Source organism: Salvelinus fontinalis, chromosome 9 (assembly GCF_029448725.1).
Source record: "Salvelinus fontinalis isolate EN_2023a chromosome 9, ASM2944872v1, whole genome shotgun sequence".
NCBI classification, from domain to species: domain Eukaryota; kingdom Metazoa; phylum Chordata; class Actinopteri; order Salmoniformes; family Salmonidae; genus Salvelinus; species Salvelinus fontinalis.
The window spans coordinates 58,193,727-58,210,739 of NC_074673.1; the positions used below are offsets into that span (position 1 = coordinate 58,193,727).

At 42.3% G+C, this 17,013-nt stretch overlaps 1 protein-coding gene across 3 annotated transcripts in view; it reads right to left on the bottom strand.

Moving 5' to 3' along the window:
• Nucleotides 1-17,013, bottom strand: part of cpt1ab (carnitine palmitoyltransferase 1Ab (liver)) — a 54,252-nt gene that overhangs the window by 17,919 nt on the left and 19,320 nt on the right. For all 3 annotated transcript variants that reach the window (XM_055934954.1, XM_055934952.1, XM_055934953.1), the window contains exons 3-8: nt 16,549-16,691; nt 13,747-13,918; nt 11,123-11,224; nt 10,091-10,228; nt 9,726-9,803; nt 2,375-2,482 (exon numbers count right to left, since the gene is read on the bottom strand). In XM_055934954.1, coding sequence (XP_055790929.1) covers nt 2,375-2,482; nt 9,726-9,803; nt 10,091-10,228; nt 11,123-11,224; nt 13,747-13,918; nt 16,549-16,691 — 741 coding nt within the window. The remainder of the gene's footprint in view (nt 1-2,374; nt 2,483-9,725; nt 9,804-10,090; nt 10,229-11,122; nt 11,225-13,746; nt 13,919-16,548; nt 16,692-17,013) is intronic.

Consider the following 17,013-nt stretch of genomic DNA (forward strand, 5'->3'; position numbering starts at 1 on the left):
TTTGTACCTGTTTCCTCCAGCATCTTCACAAGGTCCTTTGCTGTTGTTCTGGGATTTATTTCCACTTTTCGCACCAGAGTACGTTCATCTCTAGGAGACAGAACCTGTCTCCTTCCTGAGCGTTATGACGGCTGCATTGTCCCATGGTGTTTATACTTGCGTACTATTGTTTGTACAGATAAACGCGGTACCTTCAGGCGCTTGGAAATTGCTCCCAAGGATGAAACAGAATTTTTTTTCTGAGGTCTTGGCTGATTTCTTTTGATTTTCCCATGATGTCAAGCAGAGGCCCTGAGTATGAAGGTAGGCCTTGAAATACATCCACAGGTACACCTCCAATTGACTCAAATTATGTCAAGTAGCCTATCAGAAGCTTCTAAAGCCATGACATAATTTTCTGGAATTTTCCAAGCTGTTCAAAGGCACAGTCAACTTAGTGTATGTAAACTTCTGACCCACTGGAATTGTGATACAGTGAATTATAAATGAAATAATCTGTCTGTAAACAATTATTGGAAAAATTACTTGTGTCATGCACAAAGTAGATGGCCTAACTGACTTGCCAAAACTATAGTTTGTTAACAAGAAATTTGTGGAGTGGTTGAAAAACTAGTTTTAATGACTCCAACCTAAGTGTATGTAAACTTCTGACTTCAACTGTACATACATATATATATATATAAATGCACAATGACACATTTAAACATACTACACACACACATACAGTACCAGTCAACATTTGGACACACCTACTCATTCCAGGGGTTTTCTTTATTTTTCTATTTTCTACATTGTAGAATTATAGTGAAGACATCAAAACTATGAAATAACACATATGGAATCAGGTAGTAACCAAAAAAGTATGTATGTATGTTTTATATTTGAGATTCTTCAAAGTAGCCACCCTTTGCCTTGACAGCTTTGCACACTCTTGGAATTCTCTCAACCAGCTTCCTGAGGTAGTCACCTGGAATTTATTTCCTTCTTAATACGTTTGAACCAATCAGTTGTGTTGTGACAAGGTAGGGGTGGTATACAGAAGATAGCCCTATTTAGTAAAAGACCAAGCCCATATTTTGGCAAGAACAGCTCAAATAACCAAATAGAAACGACAGTCCATCATTGCTTTCAAGACATGAAGGTCAGCCAATCGGGTAAATGTCAAGAACTTTGAAAGTTTCTTCAAGTGCAGTCACAAAAACCATCAGGCACTATGATGAAACTGGCTCTCATGAGGGCCGCCACAGGAAAGGAAGACCCAGAGTTACCTCTGCTGCAGAGGAAAACGGTATGTATTTATTTGCAGCCCAAATAAATTATTCACAGTGTTCAAGCAACAGACACATCTGAACATCAACTGTTCAGAGGAGACTGCCTGAATCAGTCCTTCATGGTCAAATTGCTGCCAAGAAACCACTACTAAAGGACACCAATAAGAAGAAGAGATTTGCTTGTGCCAAGAAACACGAGCAATGGACATTAGACCGGTGGAAAACTGTCCTTTGGTCTGATGAGTCCAAATTTGAGATTTCTGGTTACAACAGCCGTGTGTTTATGAGACGCAGAGTAGGTGAACGGATCCTCTCTGCATGTGTGATTCCCACTGTGAAGGATGGAGGAGGAGGTGTGATGGTGTGATGGTGCTTGCTGGTGACACTGTCTGTGATGTATTTATAATTCAAGGCACACTTAACCAGCATGGCTACCACATCATTCTGCAGCGATACGCCATCCCATCTGGTTTGCGCTTTGTAGGACCATCATTTGCTTTTCAACAGGACAATGACCCAACACACCTCAATGCTGTGTAAGGGCTATTTGACCAAGGAGAGTGATGAAGTGCTAGTAGTAAAATAGTACAAATAAAGAAAAAAGCTGGAATGAGTAGGTGTGTCCAAACTTTTGACTGGTACTGTGTATCTTATATGTATGTGTGTACGGTGTTGAAAAGTGAACGTGCATTGAAGCATCATGCACAGGGGTAACGAAAGAGGGAGGGACAGAGAGGTAGCAGGATGAGGAGAAAGAGAGTCAAGAGGTGAAACAGTATTTTTCAGCATATCATACAGTTGGCCTGCATTAAACGACTGGTCTCAGGTTGGAATGGGTGCTGGTCTCTGCTGTTCGTGCAGTAGAACGAGCATAAATCACAGTGTCACACGCTGCACAGAAAGCCATTTACCTCACACCAGGAACAATTGCTTTGGCTTGGCTACATAATCAATTGGATTATGTATTACAAACATGCTTGGCATCAGTAGAATGAGGAAACATAAAAAGTCCTCAATCTTAGAACTAATCACACACACGCACACACACACACACAGAGAGAGAAAAGGGGATGAAAAGAAGGAAGAGAAAGAGGGTAACTCACTGGTTTGAGCTGGGCTCTGTCCAGTTTCCTTCTGTACAGCATGATAGCATGGATGACATTGCCCGCCCTCGCCACCTGGATATGAGAGGGGAACGCATAGAGGAAGTCCTGCAGAGAGGAAGAGAGGAGAGAGAGAGAGAGATTTAGATTATTCAATTATTGTGTATTGCTGCTTTGGTAATACAAAATTTATTTTTTGGGCAAGTCAATGTTATGTCTTTTTTTGTCACACGAATAACATAAAGCATTTTGAATTGAATAGAATTGTGAGAGAGAAAGAACGAAAGAGGGTGTGACAGAGAGAGAGAGGAAAGAATATAATCAAATTTAACACAATATAATCAACTCAGTTGCAATCATTCTAAATTGTCAGAAAACGCTTGACGTAGCTACTTAACCCAAGGCCCAAGCCTAGACTCCTAGTAACTATCCAGCAAACATTCCCACATTGGCACGATGTGGGCCCAATGCAGGCAAAAATATTACCTGCCCACATTGGGCCGATGCGACTTTGCTCATTGGCTTCACATTTGCCACAAGGAAGGTGTGTCACGACTCCTGCCCGAAGGTGGCTCCCCTTCCTGTTCGGGTGGCGCTCGGCGGTCATCGTCACCGGCCTACTAGCTGCCACTGATCCCTTTTTTCCCCCTTTAATGTTTATTGGTTTCACCTGTGTGTAGTTTAGGTTGATTGGTTAGGCTTTATTAACCCGCCTGCTGGCTGTGCGGGATTATTTTCGATGTACATGTTTGTACACGGCTGTATGTCACGGTTGTCCGTGTGTTTGGGTTTTGCTGGACTGTTTAAGTCCCCCGTGTTTGGGGCATTTGTTTTGGTCAGCGTCTGTTCAGTGTTGTGGTGGAATAAAAAGTACGCAACCCTGAACTCTCTGCTTCCTGCGCCTGACTTCTTCCCCCACTACACCCCGGGCGTTACAGCCAGTTACAAAACGTCAGTCCTCTTGCTTAATTTAGACCAGCGCTGTACTAATGGATAAGAATGTGACCCCGATTTCAAACATGTCTGAGCGCAGCACCATTAAACCCTACAACAGGCCTACCCACTGTGACGACTGTGTCCTGCCTCTCTCCTGTCTCGATCTTTGGCTCTCTCTGGTTAACAAACTAAGACTTAAAGTTGTCTTTTTCTACAGAAACAGATTGTGCCTTTTTCTAAGCAGTAGGAAGCAGATTATTCAGTCAACCTTTTTAACCTGTTCTTGATTATGGTGAAATTATTTTTCAAAGTGCAGCTGCTACTACTCTTAAACCTTGGATGCCATTGACCATAGTGCCCTTTGTATTGTTACAGGTGACAGTTTGATACTCATCACTGCATCCTGTATCAAAATGTTGGCTGGACTTTGATAAAGACCCGTAGATCTCTACGTTACTCCCTTTTTGTATACAAGGCTCTACTTCCTAAACTTCCATCTTGCCTAACTTGGCTGTTGAATTATAGACACCTAAATATTTTATTTTATTTCACCTTTATTTAACCAGGTAGGTTAGTTGAGAACAAGTTCTCATTTGCAACTGCGACCTGGCCAAGGTGTTCGACACATACAACAACACAGAGTTACACATGGAATAAACAAACATACAATCAATAATACAGTAGAAAGATTTATATACAGCATGTGCAAATGAGGTAGGATAAGAGAGGTAAGGCAATAAATAGGCCATGGTGGCGAAGTAATTACAATATAGCAATTAAACACTGGAATGGTAGGATGTGCAGAAGATGAATGTGCAAGTAGAGATACTGGGGTGCAAAGGAGCAAGATGAATAAATAAATAAATACAGTACGGGGATGAGGTAGATTGGATGGGCTATTTACAGATGAGATATGTACAGGTGCAGTGATCTGTGAGCTGCTCTGACAGCTGGTGCTTAAAGATAGTGAGGGACGTAAGAGTCTCCAGCTTCAGAGATTTTTGCAGTTCGTTCCAGTCATTGGCAGCAGAGAACTGGAAGGAGAGGCTGCCAAAGGAAAAATTGGCTTTGGGGGTGACCAGTGAGATATACCTGCTGGAGCGCATGCTGCTGGAGTGCGTGCTACGGGTGGGTGCTGCTATGGTGACCAGTGAGCTGAGATAAGGCGGGGCTTTACCTAGCAGAGACTTGTAGATGACCTGGAGCCAGTGGGTTTGGAGATGAGTATGAAGCGAGGGCCAGCCAACGAGAGCGTACAGGTCGCAGTGGTGGGTAGTATATGGGGCTTTGGTGACAAAACGGATGGCACTGTGATAGACTGCATCCAATTTGTTGAGTAGACTGTTGGAGGCTATTTTGTAAATGACATTGCCTAAGTCGAGGATCGGTAGGATGGTCAGTTTTACGAGGGTATGTTTGGCAGCATGAGTGAAGGATGCTTTGTTTGCGAAATAGGAAGACGATTCAAGTCAAAGTCCAATTCGCAAAATGGGTATAGTGGTCCAAGAAACTGGCCGATGGATCAGCTAACAGTCCAATATGCCCTAGAAAGCTAGCAGGCTGCGGTTAGCAGAAAGGGCCTTCAGGGGACGTCGCACCTGAGGGGCCTGTTGGAATCCTCAGGCAGATTATGTCGGTATTCCAGTCGTGAAGGATCGGCAGGGTTCCGTGCCCCGTACCGGCAGTAGAAGGGGTCCGGATATTGTAGCCGAGGAGTGGGCTTTAGGAGTAGCCCAGGAGCCCTAGCCGGGAGATGGGTCTAGCATGGGCTAGCTCCAGGCTAGTTTGTGCTTGCTCCGGGATGGAAACGTTAGCCAGGAGTAGTCAACCCCGGTTGCGGTTAGCTAGCTGCGATGGTCCAGGTGAAAAGAAAAAAACAGATCCACACCACATTGGGTGGGGCGGGTTGCAGGAGAGTATTTTGAAGTTGAGGTTTAGGAAAAATACTAAAAAGAATGCGAAGAAAAATATATAAAAAGATATATACATGGGACGAGACAAGACAAAGACGTCTGAATGCTACGCCATCTTGGAAGTTTTTAAATAGCCAGTTTGGTGAACTCTTGAGGAAATATTGTAGAATAATAGTGAAGACATCAAAACTATGAAATAACACATAGAATCATGTAGTAACCAAAAGATCCACACCACATTGAGCTACAACGTAAAAAATTGTAAAAATAAAGAAAAACCCTTGAATGAGTAGGTGTGTCCAAAATTGACTGGTACTGTAAGTATTCAGACCGTTTACTCAGTACTTTGTTGAAGGACTTTTGGCAGCGGTTACAGCCTTGAGTCTTCTTGGGTATGACGCTACAGGCTTGGCACACCTGTATTTGGGGAGTTTCTCCCATTCCTCTCTGCAGATCCTCTCAAGCTCTGTCAGGTTGGATGGGGACCGTCTCTGCACAGCTATTTTCAGGTCTCTCCAGAGATATTCGATCGAGTTCAAGTCCGGGCTCTGGCTGGGCTACTCAAGGACATTCAGAGTCTTGTCCCAAAGCCACTCCTGTGTTGCCTTGGCTGTGTGCTTAGGGTCATTGTCCTGTTGGAAGGTGAACCTTCGCCCCAGCCTGAGGTCCTGTGCGCTCTGGAGCAGGTTTTCATCAAGGATCTCTCGGTACTTTGCTCTGTTCATCTTTCCCTCGATCCTGACTAGTCTCACAGTCCCTGCCACTGAAAAACATCCCCACAATATGATGCTGCCACCACTGTGCTTCACCATAGTGATGGTATTGGCCAGGTGATGAGCGGTGCCTGATTTCCTCTCGACATGACGCTTGACATTCAGGCCAAAGTGCTCAATCTTGGTTTCATCAGACCAGATAACCTTGTTTCTTATGATCTGAGAGTCCTTTAGGTTCCTTTTGGCAAACTCCAAGTTGGCTGTCATTGCCACCCTACCATCCCCACAGAGGAACTCTGGAGCTCTGTCAGAGTGACCATTGGGTTCTTGGTCACCTCCCTGACCAATGCCCTTCTTGCCCAATTGCTCAGTTCGGCCAAGCGGCCAGCTCTAGGAAGAGTCTTGGTCGTTCCAAACTGCTTCCATTTAAGAATTATGGAGGCCACTGTGTTCTCTGGGACCTTCAATGCTGCAGAAATGTTTTGTTACCCTTCCCCAGATCGGTGCCTCGACACAATCCTGTCTCAGAGATCTACGGACAATTCCTTTGACCTCATGGCTTGGTTTTTGCTCTGACATGCACTGTCAACTGTGGGGCCTTATATAGATAGATGTTTGCCTTCCCAAATAATTTACAATCAATTGAATTTACCACAGGTGGACTACAATCAAGTTGTATAAACATCAAGGATGATTAATGGAAACAGGATGCACCTGAGCTCAATGTCAAGTCTCATAGCAAAAGGTCTGAAAAGTTACGTAAATAAGCTATTTCTGTTTATGGTGTATTGTGTGTAGATTGATGAGGGGAAAAACACAATGTAATTCATTTTAGAATAAGGCTGTAAAGTAACAAAATATTGAAAAAGTGAAGGGTTCTGAATAGTTTCTGAATGCATATATACATATCTATCTATCTATATGATGGGATGTATAGACATTATGAACAGTATATGTATAGACTATGTAGTAGATCTGCAGAATAAGTAGGATATAATAATATATGTACAGCAACAGTTAAATAGGATAGTCCTTGACTAGACTACAGTATACACAGTACATATGAAGTGGGTAAAACAGTATGTAAACGTTATTAAAGTGACCAATGTTCCATTATTAAAAAGTGACCAGGGTTACATGTCTATGTACATAGGTAGCAGCCTCTGAGGTATGGCTGAGTAACCAGGTGGTAGCCGGCTAGTGACAGTGACTAAAGTTCAGGGCAGGGTACTGGGTGGAGGCTGGCTAGTGGTGACTAATTAACAGTCTGATGGCCTTGAGATAGAAGCTGTTTTCAGTCCCTCGGAGGAGAGGGTCATTTAATTTCTTAATGAACAAGTCCAGGTAGTACATCCCTGTTTTACTGGGTTTTGATTTTCATCAGTTTGGTCCCAAATGAACATGACCCTGGTAACCCAGTGGGCACATACTATATACACTAAAGAGGTTGTCTTTTATGAGATATTAATGTTGTCGCAAACTAAAAATAACCCCAGTGCCATAACCATGTCGACTGAAGTGGCGATGTATTCCCAAGGATATATGAATGAGCCCCACTATGGTACCTATGTTGAAGTAGTCCCTCATCATAAAGTGCTTAGCAGCATTAAGGGAATATTTCACCCCCAAAAATATATTCAGGGGCCTCCTGGGTGGCGCAGTGGTCTAGGGCACTGCATCGCAGCGCTAGCTGCGCCACCAGAGTCTCTGGGTTCGCGCCCAGGCTCTGTCGCAGCCGGCCACGACCGGGAGGTCCGTGGGGCGACGCACAATTGGCCTAGCGCCGTCCGGGTTAGGGAGGGTTTGGCCGGTAGGGATATCCTTGTCTCATCACGCTCCAGCGACTCCTGTGGTGGGCCGGGCGCAGTGCGCGCTAACCGAGGGGGCCAGGTGCACGGAGTTTCCTCCGACACATTGGTGCGGCTGGCTTCCGGGTTGGAGGCACGCTGTGTTAAGAAGCAGTGCGGCTTGGTTGGGTTGTGCTTCGGAGGACGCATGGCTTTCGACCTTCGTCTCTCCCGAGCCTGTACGGGAGTTGTAGCCATGAGACAAGATAGTAATTACTAGTGATTGGATACCACGAAAATTGGGGAGAAAAGGGGGTAAAAAATAAATAAATATTCAGTACCAGCCAAAAGTTTGGACACACCTACTCATTCAAGGGTTATTCTTTATTTTGACTATTTTCTACATTGTAGAATAATAGTGAAGACATCAAAACGATGAAATAACACATATGGAATTCTGTAGTGTGCAATTGGCATGAGAATTTAATGTTAATTTCTCTACCATAAAGCGCCATCTCTACTACATTTTAGAGTGGCATTTTGTTTTATTGTCCCCAGCACAAGGTGCACCTTTGTAATGTTTAATCAGCTTCTTGATATGCCACACCTGTCAGGTGGATGGATTATCTTGGCAAAGAAGAAATGCTCACTAACAGGGATGTAAACAATTTTGTGTCCAAAATTTGAGAGAAATAAGCTTTTTGTGCGTATGGAACATTTCTGGGATCTTTTATTTCAACTCATGAAACATGGGACCAACACTTTACATCTTGCGTTTTATATATATATATATATATATATATATATATACTGTATATATAAATTAAAATATATATATATATATATATATATATATATGTATATACTGCGCCCGGCCCGCCACAGGAGTCGCTGGAGCGCGATGAGACAAGGATATCCCTACCGGCCAAACCCTATATATATATATATATATATATATATATATATATATATATATATATATATATATATATATACAGTATATAAGCTCTGCTTTCTTGGCCAGGGCTCACTTGAAAAAGAGATGTAAATCTCAATGTGAGTTCTCTGGTTAAATAAAGGAAAAAGAAAATGTGCATTTTTTACTGAACAAGTCCAGGTAGTCCCTCCCTGTTTCTTAATTGTCATGCTTACTGAACTGTTAGTTTTTAGGTCATCGACACTAACGTTAGTGAATAGTGGCTGTGGCGCTATGTTTACAAACCCTGGGGAGTATGGATCCCAATCTCTCCTAGCCCATGAAATCACATTCAGTGAAAGGAACCATAACATAAAACATTGTAATTTAGGTGAGGAATCTCTTTAAGCAGACGTGGTAGATCAGCTATTGGGTCAAAGTTTATGGCAGACTTACAGGACATAATCTTGTTTATGGTTGCCCACTTGAATAGAGTTGAGACATGCTAATCAAATAAGAGACTGACGTCTATACACCCTAACCTAGCCGCAGTCCATCAGTTAATCTCTTCCTCAGACACGGTCATCAAAACAGGAAACAAATTGGAAATGTCACCAAGCTCAACGACATAACTTATGTTTGTGGAGAATACCAAGTGAATAACTAAACAAATTGCTAAATAATATATTAAAAATATATTTTTTTTAAATGTTTTACAACAGATCTAAGAACAAACATAGGCACGGCCCGGAGAAATAGGTTAGTTTAGGGCAACAGTTTGGAGACGGGAACTCAAGAGGCACAAATTATTCATCCAGAGACTGCCTTGTGATGAGCATGTGAAACCTCCTGCCCAACAGATATAGAACAGTGGACATGGCTCCATACAAATAACTACAGCTCTGTCGTGTCTACTACATTCCGTCTGTCTATACTCACAACTACAGCACTGCGATACTGAGTCACAGCATACTCACATTGAGACAGGTTCAATATGGTCAATACACACATTCTCTAAATTCACCATTAAAAACCCTTTTAGAAGGGAATCTCACACAGCCCACTGCTAGGTGAGAGATGTCTTACCATGGCGTAGTAGTTACTGTTGACCATGATGGGCCCACGACCTCGGAGGTAGATGTACTCCTCCCACCAATCACTGACCTGAGAAAGAGAGAGAGAATGAAGAGAGAGAGACAAAGACACACGGAGAAAGAGTGAGAGAGCAAAAGAGAGAGAGACAAAGAGATAGATGAAATATCAAATATGAAAAAAAGGGGGAAAGATATAGAAAGAAATAAAGCCCTGTGTCATGATGAATACAGTCTGCACTAGGATAAATAATATTATATATATATATAGATTATTCAGTGAGTCATTACCCTACATTAAACAGCATTAGAATGTGTATAACCCATATATCAAGCGAGGAGGTACAGAGAGAGACTCACATAGTTGGAGGCCCACCAGGACTTGAGCTTGAGGTACCACTGTAGTCTTGGGCCCAGGTTCTTCTCAAATTCCTCTGCCAGCCCCTCCATCCTCACATACTGCTCATCATCCATCAATGGACGAGCTGACTCCAAGTACTGGAGGACACACACAGACAAAGGAAGGCGATAAGGTCAGGGTGCAATGTTTAAATTCAACCACATCATTATTTAATGTTTTCTGTTCTTTTGTGAGGGTGGTATGGTTGCCAGTTGAACAGTTACTCCCTGTGGCAACACGGTCTCAGGAAAGGGACGTGAAGGGAAAGAGGATAATCAGTTGTACAACTGAGTACATTCAACCAGGATGAGAAGGGAACGATGGCTGGACGCAAAGCCTCTTTTCCTCTCCTCTTTCCACAATCGCCTTTTTTTGTGTAACCTAACCCGAGTGTCAAGTATCATTCCCAAAACGGGCCATAATCATTGCTTTTGCTTGTAAAGCCATACGAATATTTTTGTATTCTGTTCATTAGTCCACTGTTCATACAATCCCGAAAATCAAATTTTCATCATATGCAAAACACATCAACCCAGTTTTTGCTCTACACTGAAAGCGGTCTCTCTTGAAAACTTGACTGCTGACATGCAAAAAAAAAAGAAAAGGAATTGTATTAACAGTGGACTAATGAAGAAAATACTAAAATATCATTTTTGAGTGAACTATCCTTTCAAAGGAGAGTGGCGCTTTATTGACATACCGACTGTGGTGCAAAGAGAGCAGTCTTATTGAGTCCTCTGAGTTGTCCGCCTATGGTTACAGATAAATTCATACATTTTACAGATAAATTCCTTACACTTATGTGAATCTGTGATGAACAATTTCCCCCCCAAAAAAATATCTGACTATCAATTTAGCTTCAGAGGAACAGCAACTCCTCTGAATGTGATGCGGTGGTGTCCTCAGAGATGCCAGTAAATCTAAGCAACTGATATGACATCGCAGGATATGATATCAGAGGATATGAAGTCGTCGGAGGAGGATGAACCCACCCTCCTGCAGGTGTCCTTGACCGGGGGGACGGGCAGCCGTGGCAGCGAACTCTGGAAGCTGTACAGCATTGGCTTCCTGCCAGAGAACAACTTGACAAATAACTGAGAAGGACAGCGGAGCAGAAGAGGGGAGGGGTGAAAGGAGTGGAGGGTTAAAAGAGTAAAATTAGCCTTTCTGATTAACCTCACAACATGGATACCATATGTAAGGCAAAGTTCATGAGAAGAATCTACAAGAAAATAGTGGTTTTAAAGGCATCATTTGTGATCTTTACAGCAATATTTTATCAATAAATAATGATTAAAGGCTATATATTAATGAATTCAAAGGCTATATACCAATTAATTTAAAGGCTATACTAATGAATTTGAAACTGGTTACATTCCTCCAGCCTCAACACTTTTTGTTTTATAGCAAATCAAGTGTTTTTTTATTTATTATGGATCGACTCTTTACTACTGCTCTAGCAGAACACTTTACAATGCATCTCTAGGCATGTGTGGTTTGATGTTAGACTGTTGAGACTGTTGAGACTAACACCAATGCACGTTAGAACACATTTAGCTACAGGAGAAGGACACAAAGGTTAAAAAGCATGACTAATACGCAGCGGTGTGTTTGGACAGCATAGAAAGTACATGATTCATACTCAGAAGTGTGTGAAGACACGCTAGCAATTAAAGGGGCACTTCACCACTTTTTAAGCTCATATTCATACAGTACATGTCAAACGGTTTCTACACACCTACTCATTCAAGGGTTTTTCTTTATTTTTACTATTTTCTACATTGTAGAATAATAGTGAAGACATCAAAACTATGAAATAACACATATAGAATCATGTAGTTACCCAAAATATATTTTAGATTTTAGATTCTTCAAAGTAACCATCCTTTGCCTTGATGACAGCTTTGCACACTCTTGGCATTCTCTCAACCAGCTTCACCTGGAATGATTTTCCAACAGTCTTTTTGGCTGCTTTTCTTTCACTCTGCGGTCTAACTCATCCCAAAGCATCTCAATTGGGTTGAGGTCAGGTGATTGTGGAGGCCAGGTCATCTGATGCAGCACTCCATCACTCTCCTTGGTCAAATAACCCTAACACAGCCTGGAGGTGTGTTTTGGGTCATTGTCCTGTTGAAAAACAAATGATAGTCCCACTAAGCGCAAAACAGATGGGATGGCGTATCGCTGCAGAATGCTGTGGTAGCCATGCTGGTTAAGTGTGCCTTGAATTCAAAATAAATCACAGACAATGTCACCAGCAAAGCACCCCCACACCATCACACCTCCTCCTCCTCCATGCTTCACACTGGGAACTACACATGCAGAGATCATCTGTTCACCTACTCTGCATCTCACAAAGACACAGCGAATGGAACCAAAAATCACAAGTTTGGACTCATCAGACCAAAGGACTGATTTCAACCGTTCTAATGTCCATTGCTCGTGTTTCTTGGCCCAAGCAAGTCTCTTCTTCTTACTGTTGTCCTTTAGTAGTGGCACAAATGCATTAAGAAGGAAAGAAATTCCACAAATTAACTTTTAACACCTGTTAATTGAAATGCATTCCAGGTGACTACCTCATGAAGCTGGTTGAGAGAATGCCAAGAGTGTGCAAAGCTGTCATCAAGGCAAAGGGTGGCTACTTTCAAGAATCTAAAATCTAAAATCAATGTTGATTTGTTTAACACTTTTTTGGTTACTACATGATTCCATATGTGTTATTTCATTGTGTTGATGTCTTCACTATTATTCCATAATGTAGAAAATAGTAACAAATAAAGAAAAACACTTGAATGAGTTGGTGTGCCAAAAAGTGTTGTATGTAGAAACTTATGGTGCTAGAGATAATTAGTATGAGGTCAAAAAGTGGCAAAGCGGCCTCCCGAGTGGCGCAGCGGTCTACTGCACTTCATCGCCGTACTTGAGGCGTCACTACAGTCCCGGGTTTGATCCCAGGCTGTGTCACAAACGGCTGTAGCCGGGAGCCCCATTGGGCGGCGCACAATTGGCCCAGCATCGTCCAGGTTAGGGGAGGATTAGGCCGGGGGGCCTTTACTTGGCTCATCGCGCTCTAGCGACTCCTTGTGGCAGGTTGGCCGCCTGCAAGCTGACCTCGGTCGTGAGTTGAACAGTGTTTCCTCTGACACATTGGTACAGCTGGCTTCCGGGTTAAGCGGGCTGGCGTTAAGAAGCACGGTATGGCGGACACGTGACTCGATCTTCGCCTCTCCCGAGCCAGTTGGGGAGTTGCAGCGATGAGACAAGATCGAAAAAAGGGGGTAGTTGGGTTCTTGATGAGATCTATTCTAACAGCAAACCTTCCTAGTTCTCGAGAATGAAAACAACTAAGACTTGGAAGGAATGTCCAAGTTGTAACAAAGGTTTACTGCACAGAGAATCAAAGCTTAGGCCTAGATGGATTAAAATGGAACATAGTGAAGGTATTTATTAGGTATCTAAGGTACCTACACGTGACTCAAACGTAACTAGACTTTTTTTGTGATGAAACGCCTCAACAAGTAACAATTATGTGCCTAGCATAGTTCTGAACATTTCAGACAAACAACAGTTCCAGAGGGCCCATGTGTGCATTGATGACATAGTAACTGTAACTCACTATCCAGAGTCTCGTGCCCCAGGAGACAGATCCGTGGCGGTTATACATCCAGCCGTGCCACGACAGCAGGCACTTGAGGGCATTCCTCATGATGAAGATGATGGTGACCCACAGGCCTGTGCTCACCAGCACCCCACCCACCACCCGCTGGCTGTCCTCCGACATGTACGGACTGAGAGAGAGAGAGACATCATTACAGTGTTGTCCTGTTAATCACTATTGTTCACTGAGTATTATATGTTTCTTATGATGTATATTTCCGTCAACATTGATTACATTTTCTATAAGCTTTCTTTTGCAATATATGTGGTAACATTTTCCATACAAATAAAGCCTTTGAATTGAATTATATTGAATTGAGACAGGGTCAGAAGCTGCCTGACATGGATACTGGTGTTCAGTTGGCATGAAACTGAAGGAAATGGTCAGAAACATAGTGAAACAGGGAGGCACTCCAATAAGAGTTATCCAATAAGAAATATTCATTTTTGTTACGTGAATTCTAATGAACACAACCCTATATACCCACTAGAGAGAGAAAGAGAAATAGAGAGAGAGAAATAGAGAGAGAGAAATGGAGAGAAATAGAGAAAGAGACAAATAGAGAGAGACAGAAGGTCAAATATCAAAGCACTAATGCATGTGATAAATTGTCCTCTGCAGGTGACAAGGACACAGGGATTAAAGAGGAGGGGTCATGGAACCTGGACGTGGAACCCTTAACATCCATTGGTTGGAGGGCATCGCTAAGTGAATATTATAATTGATGGTCAGAATAAACATGCACCTGCAGACATGACAACATCAGGCAATATTTAGGCGACGAAACCGCCTAAAAATTAACATGTTTCAAATCTGGCCAGAGTGAAAACCTAATTTCAATAATATGATTGATGAAGATGAAGATTTCATCTGCAGTGGAATAAATTAGGCTTGAGTTCTTGCTTCCCTATAACAGCTAGGTGTTTTATGGGGTAACTGTTGATAAGGGGTAACTGTAGCTTTATGGGGTAACTGTTGTTGATAAGGAGTTGGAAGGAGATTTTGGCACACAGAATATCTAGATTACCTGCTAAACCCTTTAAGGTTTTACAATAGGCGGTGGGTTATACACAATAAAATGAAATTCACTGCAATCAATCAAAATACCAATCACCGCCAAACCAGAAAACATAATATTTCCAAGGAATCTATCACAATGGATGGGCCCATGTACAGCGTGAATTGTTTTTATATGCATTATAACAAGACAATTTGTAAATGGAATTTTGTCTCAACAAAAGCTTGCGCTATGCACCCCTTATCTCAATACTGTCCTGTAGGCCTATCTTTAAGGAGGCTAAGCATCTTCTAGATAATTTATTATAGTATCGATCAGAACAAGAACAGCAAGACACATACATGCAAGGGTTGAAAAAAAAACAATACACAATGTAATGTTTTCAAAATAGATGACAGATGAGTATCACGATACTTATATCACGGTAAGGAAACAAAAAATGAAGCGGATTGAAGTACAACAGTCCTAATGTTGAAAACTAACAGTCTTATGCTGTCACCCAAATCCATTTGTTTACTTTCTAAGCTATAGCGCAAATTATTTGGTATAAAACGGGTTTTCAAAAGGACCATAGAGTTAAATACGCTTCTTGTTTTCTTTTTTTGTCACGGAAAATCGAGTATTGTGATACTGTACTGTGACAACACGAGCACAATGTTATGCAAACACAAATATCAGGGCCTGAAGAAATAAATGTTCAGTGTGTGACTATGGATGTCAGATCTATAGGTGAACCATATCGGGGGTTTTACAATATTTTTGGACCCCTGGACTCAACTCTGACACGAGGGTGATGTCACAAAGACGGGAACCGGGTGAGTACATGCACTCTTCCTTGTGAAAATGGTGAGACAGGTGAATATCTCTCTGACGCAGTGGTCCCCAACACTACTCCTAGAGAGCTTTTTTGGCTAGCTCAGCACTGACTAGCACACATGTTTCCTGACGATTCATTCATTTGTTAAATTGTGTGTGTGTGTTAGAATATATTCAGTAGGTGGACCATGTGGGACTCAAACACACACATCTAGTGTTCTTAAGCACCATGTTTCAACCAACTGAGCCATCAGAGGCATAATGCTGGATTAAAATGTAAAAACCGCCACTCTAAATAGCTCTTCAGAACCAGGGTTGGTCGGAAAAGACTTCCAACCCATTCCAAAGCTTTCCAGAGAACCAATCCAGAATTAATGGGCCTGTTAATCCATGGCAGTTTAGGTAATGGCATGAAGAGCCGGCGGAGGGAGGCCTGAGTGACCTCCCTCTCTGGTTTAACTCTACTGCTTGTAACACAGTTACGGTCACGTGTCAAACTCAATCCACGGAAGGCCGAGTGTCCGCGTGAATTTTCGCTCCTCCCTTGTACATGATTGGTGAATTGAAATCCCTAATTAGTAAGGAACTCCGTTCACCTGGTTGCAGTTATAACTAATGTTTCTTGAACAGTGCATAAAAATAGTGCATAAAATGAATAAACACATGTATTAATGCATACATAATGCATAATAACACATAGGTGGTTCATAGAGTTCATAGTCCCAGCGGCCAAAAATGGTTGAAATGACATCATAATAACGTAATTTGAACTAGTTTCTGGTTGTAACATAATTTCACCCAGTTTTGACAGCTGGTGGTGGTTGAGAAAGTGTTATGCAGAGACATCTGTCCTTGAAAACAGACACAGTGAGCTGGATGATGGACAGGGTTATTATTATATTATAGTGCCCTACCACTACAATTACCTGATGGGTATGTGGGTGCCCAGTTTGGTGATGAGTCCCAGGGAGGGGTCTAGTTGGGCATATTTAGTGCCCGACATGTAACTCACCACCACCACCAAAAACCCAGACGGGCTGCCTGGGTACACGCCTGTCATGACCCCGTTCTATGGAGGGAAGGAATATATGCAGGATTAAAAAGGGCAGTAGAGTTGGGGAGAACATTTACATTTAAGTCATTTAGCAGACACTCTTATCCAGAGTGACTTACAAGTACATACATTCATACATTTTTTTTTTTTTTTTTTTTTTTGTACTGGCCCCCCGTAGGAATTGAACCCACAACCCTGGCGTTGCAAGCGCCATGCTCTACCAACTGAGCCACACGGGGCCAGTTGGTAGAACAAAGAGAACAAAGAGCATTTAATTGGCATAAGATCACATTTACATTGGGGCCGAAGGGAACTACTGTATAAGCATATCCTGATT